Source organism: Uloborus diversus, chromosome 5 (assembly GCF_026930045.1).
Source record: "Uloborus diversus isolate 005 chromosome 5, Udiv.v.3.1, whole genome shotgun sequence".
Taxonomy (NCBI): Eukaryota; Metazoa; Arthropoda; class Arachnida; order Araneae; family Uloboridae; genus Uloborus; species Uloborus diversus.
Genome location: NC_072735.1, coordinates 126100115 through 126116840, shown reverse-complemented (window position 1 = coordinate 126116840; position 16726 = coordinate 126100115). Strand labels below are relative to the sequence as shown.

The window sequence follows — 16726 nt, the reverse complement described above, 5'->3', positions numbered from 1 at the left end:
AAGATTTGAGTCGCAGAAAGTCTTCTAGAGCTTGGCTGTTGTAATAAGATGCAGATTATATTTCTGCGGTGCTTTCTTTGCACCCATCCAAAAATGGCACTAGCTTTCCCATACTTACAAGTGACCTATACACTACATTGCTGGAATATTTTCTTGAAGCTTACAGAACCAAAAATATGATCAAGCAGGTTTCTTCCATCTATTACATATGATGCAGTGAGAAGCGAAGGGATGTCAGCGGCAAAATTAAAAATTTGGAGATAACCAGTACAAATGGTTGGTGAACCTCTCCTCTATCTTGGGGCAAGAGATAGTACTAGTAGACCTAGTAGTTGCTTCTATACAGCATGATTTAGAAAAGAAAATCAATGAAAGCCTATCTAGGATGTTATCTTTAAACGCGTTTTATTCAAAACTTGAAAATGTCCGCTTACATCCCTTTGCTTCTCACTGCCTCATATATGACACCAGTTGTTCGTTCTGTGATGGTGGATGAACCTTTTGCTTCAGATAATAGCACTTTAACGATGGAGGATTTCTTTCCTTCTGAAACCAGATTCATCGAATACTGATGGAGGATCAGCGCATAACTCGTACCAGAAGTTTTTAGCAATTTGTTATTTCCATCTTTACTGTTCATACCATTCGGTGTAAAAGATGGTTTGGACTTACGCATCTTTACAGATAATAACTACTCTCGTAACAGAAGCTAAAGAGATAACTGCTTACCTCCTTTACAAAGAAATGCATCAAAATTGTTTGCCTTCAATATCCTTTGATGTTACTACACGAACGTTAAAGGTCTAATCGCAACTCACTTTATCATCAGCGAGCAATACTACTACCAACTTGAGAGGGAAGAAACTTCTGGGGGCTTTAGAAACAGATTGTAATTTCCAAACTGAGAGACAAAAAGGTGTAAATATTTAGCATTCTATTGTTGTATTGCTCATTGCTCTCATCAAGAACTTGTTCTATCGTTGAATCACTACAGGTTCTAGACCACCTGAATTTGTCACTGCGTTAGATCGTTGGATAGCTGATGTTTAGTATGATCAAATTTTTTTTATCGCATAATGTACTCAAAAGTTTCAGATAATGTTGCAAGTATATGTCCGCATCTTTAGCATAATTCACATAACCAGCTGCGGAAAAGAGAGGTAGCTTGGTGTTTGCAAATGAGAATCCCAACCGACTTAGAGGGTGCAGAATTGCCGCATTGCCCGTCTCACTATTGGCAATTTCCGTTTGTCCCCCCCTTACGGTGATGGCAAAAGATTGTAGAAAAGTTGAAGTAAGTTAATCAAGAAGTAGGGAAACTTTGGTCAATTTGGACTTTTTTTATACTGCACAGGAATTTGATTTTCCAGCTCTCTAAACAGGTTAATAACTCCAGTCACAAATAATTGGTTATTGAGCTCGCTTAGATCTTTTAGAATTATCATTCTGATATTACCATATCATTGTGTGACATTTTGTACTTCAGAAAAATTTAAATCAGGGAAATTTTTTCGCGAACTTCACTGCAATAGTTGATTTTAGAATGTAAATTAAGGGTCCCCCCCCCCCGCCCCCCCAAAAAAGCGATGGCGCACCCCCTTGAGTGTGACAGAGTACCCATCCAGAACAAAAACCCTCAAAAAAGAAAGAAATAATCCTTGAAAAAACTGCCTTAAAAATTCCAATGACTCAAAGCTGCTCCATGAACCCCCCCCCCCCCAATCCCCCCTCCGCCTGTCCACCCCTGTTAATTAGAATTTTTTTCTGTGAGAGTTTATTATTTTACTATTATAGAGTGGTTTCTGCGAGGTTTGAGAATTTTTTTTTAAGTAATAGAATTTTTTTTTAAATAGAAGATTATTTCGTCCCCCCCCCCTTTCCCCCAAAACCCGACGCGCAAAGTGCTGGGACTTTTTACCCCTTCTTGCTGGAAGGGTAAGAAGTAATTTGCAACAGGTTTCGCCTTTTTTTTTTTGGATGTTTGGGTTTGGCCATTTTTTGACCTAATTTTACTGTACTACATTGATATAAACTGTAATCATGCAATGCATGATGCATGTGTTCAATTCAGTAAATCTATAACTTTCAATAAATCATTAGTTCATTTATATCCTTGTTTCATTAATGTATGCTTTGAAAAGTAATAGGGATTGAAAAAACAAAAGGTAACTTTCTAAAAAGCTATTTAAAAAGCAAATAGCTTTTTAATTTGTCAATGTGTTCAATCGCCACCAGTTTTAGTGCAGGTTTGACAGAAATTTTGTGCTATACAAACTTTGATTGATGCGGGAATCAATAGATGGGATAAGGGGGCTTAGAAATTCATTGAAATGCTAAAATTTCAATTTGAATACTTTAAAAGTGCAAATAATGTAGCATTTTTGGAACAGAACATGGAAATTCTACCTTGGGATAGGAATGGTTATTTCTGCTTGAAATGGAATTTGGAGTTACAAAGTCAATTAGAACTGAAGTTATAACTTTTTTAGTGCAGAATCTGGAGTCTTAATGCTAGAGTCAATTTTGATTCTTCACGCTCCATTAGCAACTGGGTCATTCCACATCAAATCAACCACAAAAATGGAATTTTAAACCATCGTCTCGGAATTTGATAAAATTTGGTATACATCATCCCTTTATGGTTACAAGCAATCCCCTAATTTTTTTCTTTCAATATCAATTCGTTTTGATTTTATAGCCTTTTGAAATTTGGCGATTTTGCATTTTTTATCATTTTTGAGACACTCAAAACTGAGAAGATGTTATTTATTAAAAAAATTGTTTCTTGGTAACTAATGCTATAATCTTTTTGAAAATTTTTGCACAAAATGTAAAGACTTTGAACATGTTGATACAAAATATCTTAATAGTTTTAGTTTACATAAGAAATTTTTAAAAAATTAGAAAAGTGGAAATTTTAAATTTTTTTTTTGTCAAAAAAAGGTGCTGACATAATTCTGAATTTCAACAAGAGGGTCAGCTTTAGAAATCATAATTTTTTTTAAAAAATGATCATGAATATGTATTCTAACTTATCCAATGAAAAACATTAGGGGACTTTGAGGGATTCTGCCCCCCCCCCCCATTCTGGAAAAAAAGCAGGAAACATCATACCATTTCTTCCATATTCTTAAAAGCAGAATTGTCAGCAATTACGACAAAAATTCAAATTTACAGTGTGTTAAACATTAAACTCAAATGTAAAAAAAAAATCTAAGCTTCTTTTTCATTTGAAATAACTTAAAATATGGGGTAGTTCCACCTCAAATCTACCGTAAAAATGGGATTTTAACACGTACCATCTGAGATTTTGATGAAACTTGGTATACTTCCTTATTTTGTAGTAGAAAGCAACCCCTTAGTTTTTTTCTTTCAATCTCAATGTATTTTGATATTATAGACTTATCAAATTTTTTGATTTTGTATTTTTTGTCATTTTTAAGACATTCAAACTGAACTGTTGTGTAATGGGAAAAAATTGTTTCTTAGCAACTAATAAATTTACCTTTTTCGAAATTTTCATAAAAAATGCTAAGATTTTGAGTATTTTTATTAAAAATATTATAATAATCTTGGTTTATACTAAGAATTTTTAAAAAAATGGAAAAAGAAAATTTTTATTTATTTATTTATTTTATTTATTTATTTTTTTTTTTTTTTTTGGTGAAAAAAGCCATTGTCAAATTTTTAACATCAGGGTCAGTTTTAAAAATCATGTTTGACAATGAAAAATGATCATGAGTATGTGTCCTAACTTCCCCTATGAAAAAAGTTATGGGTCTTTTAGGGATTCTGCCCCCCCCCCCCCTCTTCAGAAAAAAACGAAAGCATCATAGAGAAAAGCTCTTCTATGTCTTTGAAAACAGAGTTCCCAACAATTATTTTTTTAAATATTATTTATAAAGATTGTTTTATATTGAAGTCAGACATATAAATTTTATATTCAAGCTTTTTTTTTAATTTGAAATAGTTAAAAATTGTTTAAAATATAGACATTCTGAAAATAAGATATCATGAAATTTAAAAGTTACAGACAACAATTCATAATTATGCAGTTTCTAGCACTTTCAGGACCCCCCCCCCCCCCCTCCCACCTCCACCCCATTATGTTTGAGAAAAATTGCTACAGTAGAACTGTTTTTCATTTTAGTGTTACTGCTGTACAGCAACAAATTCATCCTTTTCATTTCTTGAAATTACAGTTAACACTCCTTAAAAGTTAATAGCCTGATTGCTTAGTATCATATGTATATATGTTCTAAATAAAGTAAATTACCTTCTCCCCTCCCTTCATAGGAAATGAGGAAATAAATTGCATCTCTCATATTCAATGGATTTTTATATATTTTTTAATGAGAATAAGAAACCCAATTAGTATTTTCAAGGGAAAAAAACTATTTCTCCGGATCCTCCCCCCTCCACTCAACATAACGACATAACTAGCATCTTTTCCTCAACTGCTTTTGAGGATGTACACTAGTGCAATGCAATTAAGTGCAATAAATAGAATAGAAAGAAGAAATTGGTATAAAATGTGCTAATTCAAACTACAATGGAACCTCCATAACTCGACAAACCAAGGAAACATGAAAAAAATTCGACTTAAGTGGATGTCAACTTACTGGGGTTCCAAAATTTTAATTCCTATAGAGTTTCTGTGTGTATTACTTACTTACTTACTGATGCTTAACATTCACATTATGAAAACTAATTCCAGTAAAGGAATTTTCTATTTTCGTTTTCTTTCTTTGAAAAGTATATAATAAAATCAATAATATATTTGTATATATTGTGAAGAATAAATACATAATTGTTGAAAAAAGATAAAAGCTTCTTATTAGTCATGTCTGTTAAAGATAGAAAGTCCTGCTCACACTTGTTTAGAATACAGGTATAATGGTGCCTTCTGTATCTACAGTTTGGTATATTTTATCCTATCCCTTTAGCACTAACAGCAGAGAGTGGTTGCTTACTCCCCTGGATAAAAGATAGGATTCTCCAAAAGAGATTCCCTAAAACTCTGAGAAAAAGTTAATATCAAAGAATGTTGGTTGCAAAAATTGAACTAGAATAGCAATTGGGTGTAGACTGATAGGGGGTTCTCACAAATGTGTGTCAAGTTAGATAGATTTTCAGCCATTGAATTTGGCACTGGACCAACCCTAAGAAAAATGTCCAGTTGCCGGGGCTATCAGTGTGTCCAGTTACTGAAGTTTCACTGTATTTAAACAGGAATATTTAGAGTAGAATGTTTATAAATCATTTGTATAAAATAAAAAGTGGTTTTAAACAACATACCGCCCTTGATAAAACTAATGCAGCAGTTGAAAGAGTAAACAAGGGGGGAAAAAGTGTCTTATAAACAAAAAGCAGTTAACAATCTCATTCATAATATAAACAACTAACTATAAATACAGCTACCATACAGCTTACTGATCAGCTGTCATCTAGTAGCAGCAGGGTTGGCAAAAACCCGGGTTTTTTTAAAAAAGCCCATGGACCCAGGGTTTTTTGGGTTTTTTTAAATAAAACCCAAAAAAATGTGGGTTTTTTTGCCTTTTTTTAGGGAAAATGTGGGGTACTTGTAGTATATTGTAGCGTAAGTATATGGACAAAGCATAAAAATTGTCTTTGGGTAAAAAATCCAGGAAAACTAGTTAAAATTCAGCATTTTTAGTTTTCATTATTACCAACAGTTAAGGCAAAGTCACTTCTCGAGTGATAAAATCTATTGTTTGTTTACTTCATTTAATTACTACATTTTTTTTTTTTTTTTTGCATTTTACTTTATTGTATTTCATTTTGTTATGCAAAATTACTGTAGAACCGAAAGTAGTTTAAATCCCTTTTTACTGGAATTCAGCTTAATTAAGACATTTCTTTGAATTTTATGTGAACTTTTTTTCTATTTCTGTGTACAGAGTAAGAAATATTTTTTTTTCGTAAGATAAGGAAAATACTGTACTCCCTGTTCTGTTTTCTGTCAACAGTTTGAAAAACCTGCTAATTTCTTTAAAATATACCTTGTTTATTCGAGATTTCTGATGTGTTGGTTTGCAGAAAATAATTCACATGAAAGCCCTTTAGCTGGAATAGTTTCCTCTGTACAATCTAAAAATATTGCGAAAATCAGACGTGACAGGACTTAGTCAAGATAATTTGAGTAATTTATTGACCCAGTTAAAGAAAATGGTAAATACATTTATTTAAAATCTTTGAAGTATTTTTTTAATGCCGTTAAGAGTTAAAAAATACTATTAAAGTTCAAAATTCATTTTTTATGTCCATTGTCTGTGGTGAAGAACAAATAAAAAAGATGTTTCAATTGTGAAAGTATTTAAGTTAATTAATTTTTTTAAAAACTTCTCGGAAAATTTAAAAAAACCCAAAAGTGGGCTAAATAATGGGTTTTTTTTAAATGGGTTTTTTCAAAAAAACCCATTGGGTCCAACCCAATTGGGTCCAATTCGGCCAACCCTGAATAGCAGCTGTTCCTTGTTGTGGGCTAGTAAAGCAACCATAAATTTATGGAAGTGACAGGTCAATATATTAAAAAGAAAACAAAACATCTAAGAAAATTACTAGTAAAAAAACCTGTAATTTGTTTAAATGCCAAGTTATTAGAATCCATTTATGATCACAGAAACACTCAGGATAACAAAACACACTTTTGGAGTCAAATGAGATTGTTGCAAAGCCTTAATTGTAAACATTTTGAGCAATGGTAATCATTTTAAACTCATACCCAATAAATTGCTGAGTTAAACCTAAACTTTTCTGGGGTAATCTGTTTAATAAGCAGAAAACAAATCCATGTTTCAGTTTGATATTGCATTAGATAAATGAAACAAGTTAAAAGCTCTGCGAATCAGAAGTGTCTAGATTCGAATTTGTCTTTTAGTCTGTTCTTTGCCCAGTTGCTTAGAGAAATCATTACTGGACAGATATCAAATTTTTACTTGTATTTGGCCTAGATCTGATTACATACAACATAACAATTAGAATGATATACGTTTTTTCTAATCTTCTTAGTAGGAAAACAGACATAAGGCAGAAGGAATTTAAGAACTATGAGCTGGTATTTATAGGATTTGTAATATTTTGTATTAATTGCCTAGTTATAAATTAGAATTAGATGATTTTTTTTTTAATTTCTATGTTGTCTTAAGTTAAACAATAATTTTTAGTTTGCATAAATTGTTGTAGGAGAATTTCGAATTTTGCGATAACCTGTTTTTATTGTTTATTATTAACAGGGGCGGACTGGGAAGGAAATTCAGCCCTGGGATCTTTAACATCGACCTGGGGGGGGGGGGTACTACAGGAAATCGGAAAAACGTGCACTCTTATGCGAGTAAACACCGCAAACAAGCATTGTAATGCTAATTTTGTGGTTTAACAATTACAATTTATAAAATTTTATTAGTTACAGTAGACTCTCGTTTTATGCGGGTTTATTTTACGCGGTTTCGGTTATACGCAGTTTAAGATTTGACACCTACATTTTATTTTACGCAGATGAGTTTCGGTTTTACGCGGAGGTGGCAATGCAAACAGAAAATTTTCCCCTCTCAAAATCCAGCTCATAAAGATTGCAGATTACGCGTAATCAACTGCATTTTGGCGGGCAAATAATCGAGCTTGGACCACTGGAGACATTTTATGCTATTGGTTCCAGAGTTCTTTCCGGATGTAAAGTTATTAAACTCACACAGTTTAGAATTTATTGGAAGAAGAGCTTTTGGGAGTGACAAAGGAGGCCAAAACCAACGAGGATACCGACGTCGGTGACGCACAACCAGAAACGTTCACATTGAAAATTTTGAGCCATTCCTAGACAATAGACATCACTAGATTGAAGTATTTTGTTATCTACGGATCCAAACCCATATTTTAACACTAGTATTAGGTCTCAACTTATGCGGTTTCGATTTACGCTGCATTTCCGTGGAACATTGCGTAAAACGAAGGTCTACTGTATATCATTAGATGTATAATCAATAGAAAATTAATTCTTTTCATGTTATGTCCCTTTAAGATGATTAAACAGGAAGGGGAAAACATATTTTAAGAAAACCAAGGCTTTTCTTCTTTTTTTTCTTTCTTTTTTGAACCATTTTAAAGTATGCTACTAAATTCTAAACAAATGAACAAAATGGTGAAATATTAAATGCATAGGTATCAAAGAGAATAAAATAAGCTTATTTTTTAAATCACATTTACTAGATCCTTTGTTAAGATTTATATGTACTTTGCAAGAATTAATAGCTGTTCAAATAATTGAAAAAAATTTTTGTCCTGTGAGGCTTATTAAATTCTCCTCTGAGATTTCGCCTTTCTTTTCAGTTTATGTGCTATGACATGAACGCAGTTCCAGGGGCGTAACTAATTAATTTTCGAATAGGGGCAAGACCTCTATTCGGCGCTCCCCACCCCATCATGCACGCATTTAGAAACATCTTTTGGGAGGGGCCAAAGCAGAATATTATGAGAAATTTCGAAATTTAAATTTTAAAATATTAAATCCTTATTCACAATGAGTGGTTTTAAATTTATTTTGGGAGGGGGCCAGGTTTTACAGGGCCCCTTCGTCTCCTCCCTTAAATACGCCCTTGCTCCCCATTCTAGTAAGAGAAACTGTGGTGATCATGAGCTTTTATTATGTTGTTGAGAAAAAAAGGTTCGATGCCCACAAGGTAAGATTTGACACCTTTATTTTATTTTACGCGGATGACTTTTGGTTTTACGTGGATGCTTCAATGCAAACAGATAAAATTTCCCCCTCTTTTAAAATAATAACTCCTCAAGATTTCAGATAACATGTAATAAACTGCATTTTGGCATGCTAATAATTGAGTTTGGGCCATGGGAGACATTTTATACGATTGGTTCCAGAAATCTTTCCAGAAGTAAAGTTATTAAACTTACACAGTTCAAAACTCACTGGAAGAAGAGCTTTTAGGAGTGACAAAGGAGGACAGAAACAACGGGAGTACCGACATCAATTACACAGAGCCAAAAACAAAAAAATTCGGTCATTCCTTGACAATAGAGCCAAAAACAAAAAAATTCAGTCATTCCTTGACAAGAGAAATGATTTTTCTGATTCGTTAGTGAAGGAAGATTCTAACATGGAATATTCTGTCATGAAAATGATCATGGATGCATTAATGCTCTGGAAAGAAGCAGAGCATAACGGGACACCCTTCAATATTTTTAGACTTATGGATAGTAATATACTGGAAAAAATTTAGCTTCCTTTTTCAACTCTAAGACGGTGCTCAACCCCCTCCCCCAAACTTCATAAGTTGAGGGGGGAAGGGCAAAAAAATAAATTGAACTGAAAAACAATGCTACATATTATAATATACACTAGTAATATGCGTATATATATTGCAATAAAATAATTATTTCTAAAAAAAAAGCTGGGAAAATTGAATGTTTCGAAACGTGTGGCATTTTCTATGCTACGGCTAATGTTGAATTAAGGGGTCATTGAGCACCCTCTTAAAGTTTGAGTAACTAGCTAAAACTTTTACAGCATAAGTCTATTAGTAACTCTAAAAAAAAGGGAGGTGTCCTTTCCTCTACTGAAAAAAAGTTTTTTTGAACCACACTAAGCCAGCTCCTTTTCATAAACACTAAATTAATTTGTGCTTTCTTTATGCGTGTTGTGCATAGAAATTGATATAAGTACACATTAAACTTATTATACCATTAGTCATCCCTAGAAAGAAGTTTTTTTTTTATCTACGGAACCTAACCCCTATTTTAACACTAATATTAAGTCTTAATCTTAATTTATACGGTTTTGCTTCGCGCGGAATTTCGGAGGAACGTAACCCCGGTGTACAACGAGGGTTTTCTGTAATAAAAAAAAAATTAACGTCAAAGGAATTGTGAAAAAAAGTCTGTGGCGGGCCTGCGTCCAGGAGACCATATTTCCTTGAAATCTGGTACAAAATTACTTCGAGCCCTGAGGGTTTGCACATGGAGTTTTTAATTTTGAATTTCGAATTAGTTTTTTTTATAAATAATATTTTAAGCTAAAATTTCACGTAAATTGCCTATTAAAGTGATGAGATTTCCCCACATCCGTCAACGCTCTATGTCGTCCGAAACAGATTTTTTTTTGCATCAAATGAGAAGCTTGTTACAATTTCTCAGTTAATTAGAACAGCAGGGTTTATATTTTAACGGAAAACCCTTGTCTCATCTCAAGTCCTTAGCTAGAGAGCAAAATATATTACTAGAGACCACGAATTTGAAAGCGACTTTTCAAACTTACAAACTGTTGTTTTGCAGTACTCAGGAGCCCCGCAAGTTAGTACATGTTAGTTTAAAACCCAGAAAGAGGTGCAGCTTGTTCCAAATGGAACTCGTAAAGCATTTTTAATATGATTCTTTCAAATTGACGATTTAAATCTTTGCAAATCAAATTTAAAATTGCAATTTTGCAACTATGTCTCGAAATTTTCCGAATCTTCAGATAAAATTTGCTGAACAATTATTTTTTGGGAGGTCACCTCTCATCGGGCACCCCTAGTTAAATAACATTCTTTTTTGTATTATTTTATTGTAGTATGCATCTGGAAAACACAATAATGCGCTTGATATCAAAACTCGTTATTAAACATTAAAATATGAATAATTGAAAAAAAGGCACATCTTTCCAGATTATTTGCATTTAATTATAAATATGCATCAAAAGTACCAAAACAATATTCAAGTTTGAGAGCTGTGATAGAATGTAAAAAATGTTTTCAATTCTAAGTTCGCACTAAAAAGTATAAAATAAAGTAAGTATATGGTTTCTTAATTGCAGCACTGAAAAATTGCAGTTAACCTTAATATCTTTTGTTTAGGGTTATTCTAAATCAGTCAATAAAATTTAAATTAAAAATTCAGAGAAGAATAAATAGAGGCGGTATAATATAAAAGTTATTCATAAAAAGCTGCGTACCACCTATAGTTTTCTCTCAAATTTGTAATTTAAATTTTATTGGCTGCTTCAGAATTTCCCTAAACAAAAAACTTAAGATCAACTGCAATTTTTTAGTGTTTTAATCAAGAAATCATATGCTTATTTTGTTTCATACTTTTTAGTGTAAATCAAGCTTATAGAAATAGTCTATATTTAAAAAAAATCTATTTTGTTTTAAAGTTTTTACGTTTTGAAATTTATTTGAGGTGTACCTTTTTGAAATTTAAAACACATTTACTAGTTACCTATCCTTTTTTGGAGAGAAAAAAAAACAACTTTATTGACTTTCGTTTTAATATAAATATGTTGCACTTAAAGAGAGAATAGCTTAAAATTTACTATTCATCTTTTTTCAATATTGTTGATTTGTATGCTTGAATTTAAAAATATTTTGAACAAGTATAGCGGAAAAAAAGCGCTTTTAAAAACACCCACAAATATCTAGTTTCTTAAATTCAGCTTTGAAATTAATTTGTTAAATGTATTAATAATTCATTTTTTCATTAATTTTTGGCAACAATTAAAAAGCAGAAGTATGATAACTTTATAATTACTATTATTCATTGCTTTTGACGACGATTAAAAACCGGAAGTAAGTCTCAGGGTTAAACTGAGTAAGCTGAAAAATAGTCTTGAATAATAAAAATAGCTAATTTTTAACATTCATTGACATGGGTGTTTTAAGCATATTATTACATCGTTCGTATTACATCGTTCAAATTATATAAACAATGACTTACCTGCTCTACTAACATCTTTAGCCATGGTGCTAAAAAAGATGAAATTTATGGGAATTCTTTTTCGAAATCTTTGGCTCTTTTTCTAAATACTGCTCTTGTTTTTTTTTTTTTTTTTTACATATCTTAAATTTTATTTTAAACTATACATGATGAGCAAAAAATATCCTGGGAATCAAAAAAGAAAAGGCAAAACTATCAGAAAAAAGTAAGTGGTATGAGCTAAAGTAGAAGATACTCTTTAGAGAATGATTCTGAGGTTCAGCCAACACGCCACCAAATTTCGCGGCAGTTGATGGTGGGAGGGGGGCTTCCACTTCCTGAAACAGGGACTATGGCCAATGGAACAGTGATTTTCCCCTAGGCAGTGGGGAAACAATTTTTCGTCTGTTTCGTCAAACTGAGAGAAACACATCATGTTGACAGCTTTATGGCGTTTAATTGTAGAAAAGGGCTATTTGAGCCTTTCCGCTGTTTTGTATTCCTTCTTCGAGAGGGAGATTCTGAGATAAGATATAACAAGTACTTCTCAGTTTAAAATGAGTATTTTGACAAAAAAGCATCGTAAAAAAAGTAAGCTAGCATGACTTCAGATGAATGGGAAAAAGATTACTTTTGTTGCTTTTTATTCAAGTGAACGTCGAGAAATGTATGTTACGAGACGATAGGATCGCCCCACCCAATTCCAGCCGTTTCTTTATTATTGTTTTCTTTCTTGTCAAGAAGAGCGTCTTCGATTAAACACCGTTATTTTCTTAGCAGGAGTAATCCCCGTAAGGAAGAGAAAGTTTAGCTAGATTGTACAAATGACTATTCATGAAAAGCGGATGTAAAACTGCCCTGAAGCGAACCACTAGGCCACACACAGGTGTGAAAGGCTTTAAATATTGAAACAGACATTTTTCTTACTTTCGACACTAAAAAGGGGCTCTAGTTTTATTAAAATAGCAAGCTGCATTTACTTTGAAGCTTGAAAAATAAAACAAGCGGCTGTGGGTAATTATTGGCCAGCCTTTTCCGTCCAGGAAGGACCAGGAACAAAGCCACCGTAAGCTTAACCACGCCCCGGTGGAAATTACACGCAACCTCCCCCCCCCCCTTCTTCATACACAACCTTTACTGAAGTAGCAGCGTCGTGAAGAGAATGAGAGGAGATCAAAACACTCATTAAATATATCATAAAAACACTATATGTCATACAAACACACACATACATATATGTATGAAAATGTGTTATAAGGGGGCCACGGCCGCCAAAAATCGAGGCGAACCCCCCTTCATAAAACTTGTAAAATTTATACTGCTTGAATTCCAAGCCAGGCCCCTTGTTTCCGCAGGATCGACGAGAGACCATGTTAGCCTAGTTGGACAGGGGACTATAAGGGCACTTGAAAGGGCTCGGATTGAAAATGGAGTGGCATAAGTTTTCTGCTATAGGAGTCCCGGTGATCAGACTGACATTGAGCCGCGCTCGGCGGCCCTGTGGTTCCAAATAGGCTAACGTGGAATCTCGTCGGCCCTGATCCCGGCCCCAATGAAAAGTTTTACGGAACACTACAATGCTCTAAAAACCTTTCCTCGAGCTATCGGTATCCCTTTGGGGCCTTGGCCCGATAATTTCGCTCCTGCATGATCTAAGGCTCTGATCCCTTTTCGGCGGCCCTCGATAGAACCGGCCCTTCTGGCATTTGCCCAAATGCTCACATAGTCAGTCCACCCCTGATTATTAATTTATTTAATTAACTACTTTCAATTCAAAAAAATCTTGAGTATTAAAATGTTTAAATTTGGATTGCACCAATGTATGTCATTATTCAAATTTTCTTTGAGGCTATTAGTAATTAGCTTAGTTTGTAAGATTGTGATCGATTTTTTTTTTCTTTTATCAAAATAAGGGGGGCATTGAGTAATCAAAATAAGGGGGGCATTAATCTTTAGGAGACATTGAGGGGGCAGAATTCCTCAATGTCCCCTAAAGATTTTCATTTTATATGTTAGCACACATGTTACTGATCATTAAAAAAAATATATAAATTATTTTAATTTAGACCCTCATGCCAAAAAATTAAAATTTTGAAAATCATTTTTTATTGGAAAATTTTTAAAATTTTCAGTTTGTTAATTTTTTTAATTGCTGAATAACAATTTATACTTTAGATACATTTTTTTCTAAAATGCTTGAAGTCTTAATGTATAATGTGAAAATTTTCAAAATCTTTTTATCTTTTGTTGTTGAGAAATAATTTTTTTTGCAAACAGCTGCAGTTCATTCTGAGAGAACTGTGAATGACAACTAACGCAAAATCTCAAAACTTTGAAGGGTCATAAAATAAAAAACTATTTTTAATAGAGAAGAAATACTTTAGGAGGTTACTTAGGACTATGAAACATAGAAGTATACAAAGTTTCATTGAAATCTGAGATGGTGGGTGTTGGGGTGTGATTGAACTGACATAATGACCCAGCTATTTCTTTTTCACAAAAAATTATCACTACTTACTGCTTTTACTTTCATCTATTTTCATTTTGCCTATATGTTACGAAACAAACTTTTAATAATTATATTTAGCTAATTTGTTTTGAATATAATGAAACTCACATTCTGACATTTTAATTTGCTTTAAAATCCTTTTTTTTTAATTAGTATGTTTTATTTACCACTACCGTTGTGCATATTTGCTACTGTGTATTTATTTATTGAGGATTACTTTATGTATTGCGGAAAACAACATAATGTTTTAATTTATTAGTTTTCATTTCCTATGTTAGCTGGTGTGAATGAAAAATATGAAACAATAATCTACAATTTAAGCAAAACCATTACTTATAGAAACATAAAATAATCAACTATAAAGCTAACTCAAAAGGAAAAAAAGAAAGTTTCCAAATAACATAGTGTTCCAAAATCTGCCTGCAATCCTTAATTTCAAAAACTCTTTAATTTTTTTTTTTTGAAAAGTAGCTATTTTGTATCTTTTTTTAGATGTAAAGTAGCTTTGCGCTTGCTAGTGAAAAACAAGCAACAATAATTTGGAGAATTTACTGTCATAAGATATTCTAATGCTGTAAATATTCTTTAAAAAAGTAATAATGTTAATATTATGATTTAATATTCTCTTTATTAGGTGTTCTCCTTCGGAAGCTTGAATCTGGATTACGAGGTGTGTCCCATGTTATAGTTGATGAAATTCATGAACGAGATGTTAATGTAATTATTCTTTTCCAAATTACTTCAATATTGTCCTATTCCTATTCAAAGAAAATCTTTTACTTAAAAAACATGTTTTACGTTATGTTTTCTCCTCCACCTTAGACTGATTTCATTTTGGTTGTACTCAGAGATATGGTGCGTGCCTTTCCTCAGATGCGAGTTATACTTATGTCTGCAACAATTGATACTACGATGTTTCAAGAATATTTTGGAAATTGTCCAATCATTGAAGTATCTGGACGAACATTTCCAGTACAAGGTAGCTGTTTTAAACTTGTGCAATTGTAGAAACTTTCTTTTAGTTAATATTTGAAATTTGCTGAATATTTTTAAAATTTCAGAGTACTTTTTGGAAGACTGTATTCAGATGGTAAATTTTATTCCTCCTCCTAATATCAAAAAAAGGAAGCGAGATGAAGAAGTTGTTGAAACCGAGGAACCTGATGTAAGTACTTATTTTTGATTACTTTTAGGGACTAATTTCTAAGCATATATGTTTTACTATTGTGTTTAAAAACAACTGTTTTTGTAAACTTATTGTATTAGATTTTGTACATTTTTATTTTGTTTATTTTAAATTATTTATTGCAAAAGAGGTCATATAGACATTTATTTAGGTACAATCTGTCTTCCCATACAATGCTTCCATTTGAAACTTCCGCATCAAATCCAGATTTTTGTAACAACATGGAGTAAAATAACTTTATTTTCATCAAGTTTTATGTTTTGTTTCATTCTTCACTAATCAAACTACATTTTGTCCTGAAAGTGGATTATCAGTGAATTCAATTTCACTTGGTATTAGATCCATATTATTATGTGATATTATGTTTCTGTATTACAGGGCGTAAAACTGTTCAGTAAAAGTCAGTACAAGTCAGTATTCTTTATCTTAGTATTTGTCAGTTTTTTTCAAAATTTAATCAGTAAAGTCAGTATTTTTTTGCAAATTTGCCTAAGAACTCATTTTAAGAAAAATATCAGCAGTGGTATTTTTACCCGACTGCACGTGTGCGACGCAAAGAGGGTAATGTGTTTATCAGTCTATGTATGTATGTCCGTTTCTATGTGGCGTTCTAGGGGCTAAACGCCTTGACCAATTTCGGTAATTCTTACGTCAATCATGGGCGGATTTATGGGGGGGCGGAGGGGGGCAATGCCCCCCATTCTTGGGAGGACTTTATACATAGTAACTATAAACCTTCCAAAATCTTAAAAGAAAAAAATCATGATTTTTTTCTTTTTTGAATAGTTCAGAAGCGAAAATGAAGAGAATAGTGACTGTCCTTTTCTGGGGGGGGGGGGGGGCGAGAAATCCATACAATATATTACAAGTAGTAAAACGGTCACTGGGATGCTGAAATGTGTTGAAAACGACTACTTTGAACTGAAAGCTATTAGGGCAAGTATATAAGTGAAAATATCGACTGAACGAGCTATGTATTCAGCTGCAATACTTAAAATAATCAAGGATTATTTCAACAAATTAGAAACTAAAACAAAGATTTTAAAAAAGCGAATTTTCCTATAAACTAAACAAGCTATATAACTTAGGACACCCGCTTTGTTGAAGGCCTCCAACTCCAGAAAATTTCATGATTTGTTCCTTATCAAAAAAAAAAAAAAAAAAAAAAAAAAATGGGAAGGACTTGAAAAAATAAATTTCATTTTAAAGTGCTTGAAATTTTTTGGAAAAGTACGGATACAAACCATAAATTTAAACATTTATAACAAATGGGAGGGGATAGACGGTAGAGGGAATAAATGCCGAAATATGTTAAATTCAGTTCCTTG

At 32.6% G+C, this 16726-nt stretch overlaps 1 protein-coding gene across 2 annotated transcripts in view; it reads left to right on the top strand.

The window, feature by feature from the left end:
* Nucleotides 1-16726, top strand: part of LOC129221930 (ATP-dependent RNA helicase A-like) — a 99251-nt gene that overhangs the window by 42261 nt on the left and 40264 nt on the right. For both annotated transcript variants that reach the window (XM_054856311.1, XM_054856312.1), the window contains 3 exons: nucleotides 14847-14929; nucleotides 15035-15191; nucleotides 15274-15377. In XM_054856311.1, the coding sequence (XP_054712286.1) occupies nucleotides 14847-14929; nucleotides 15035-15191; nucleotides 15274-15377 (344 nt within the window). The remainder of the gene's footprint in view (nucleotides 1-14846; nucleotides 14930-15034; nucleotides 15192-15273; nucleotides 15378-16726) is intronic.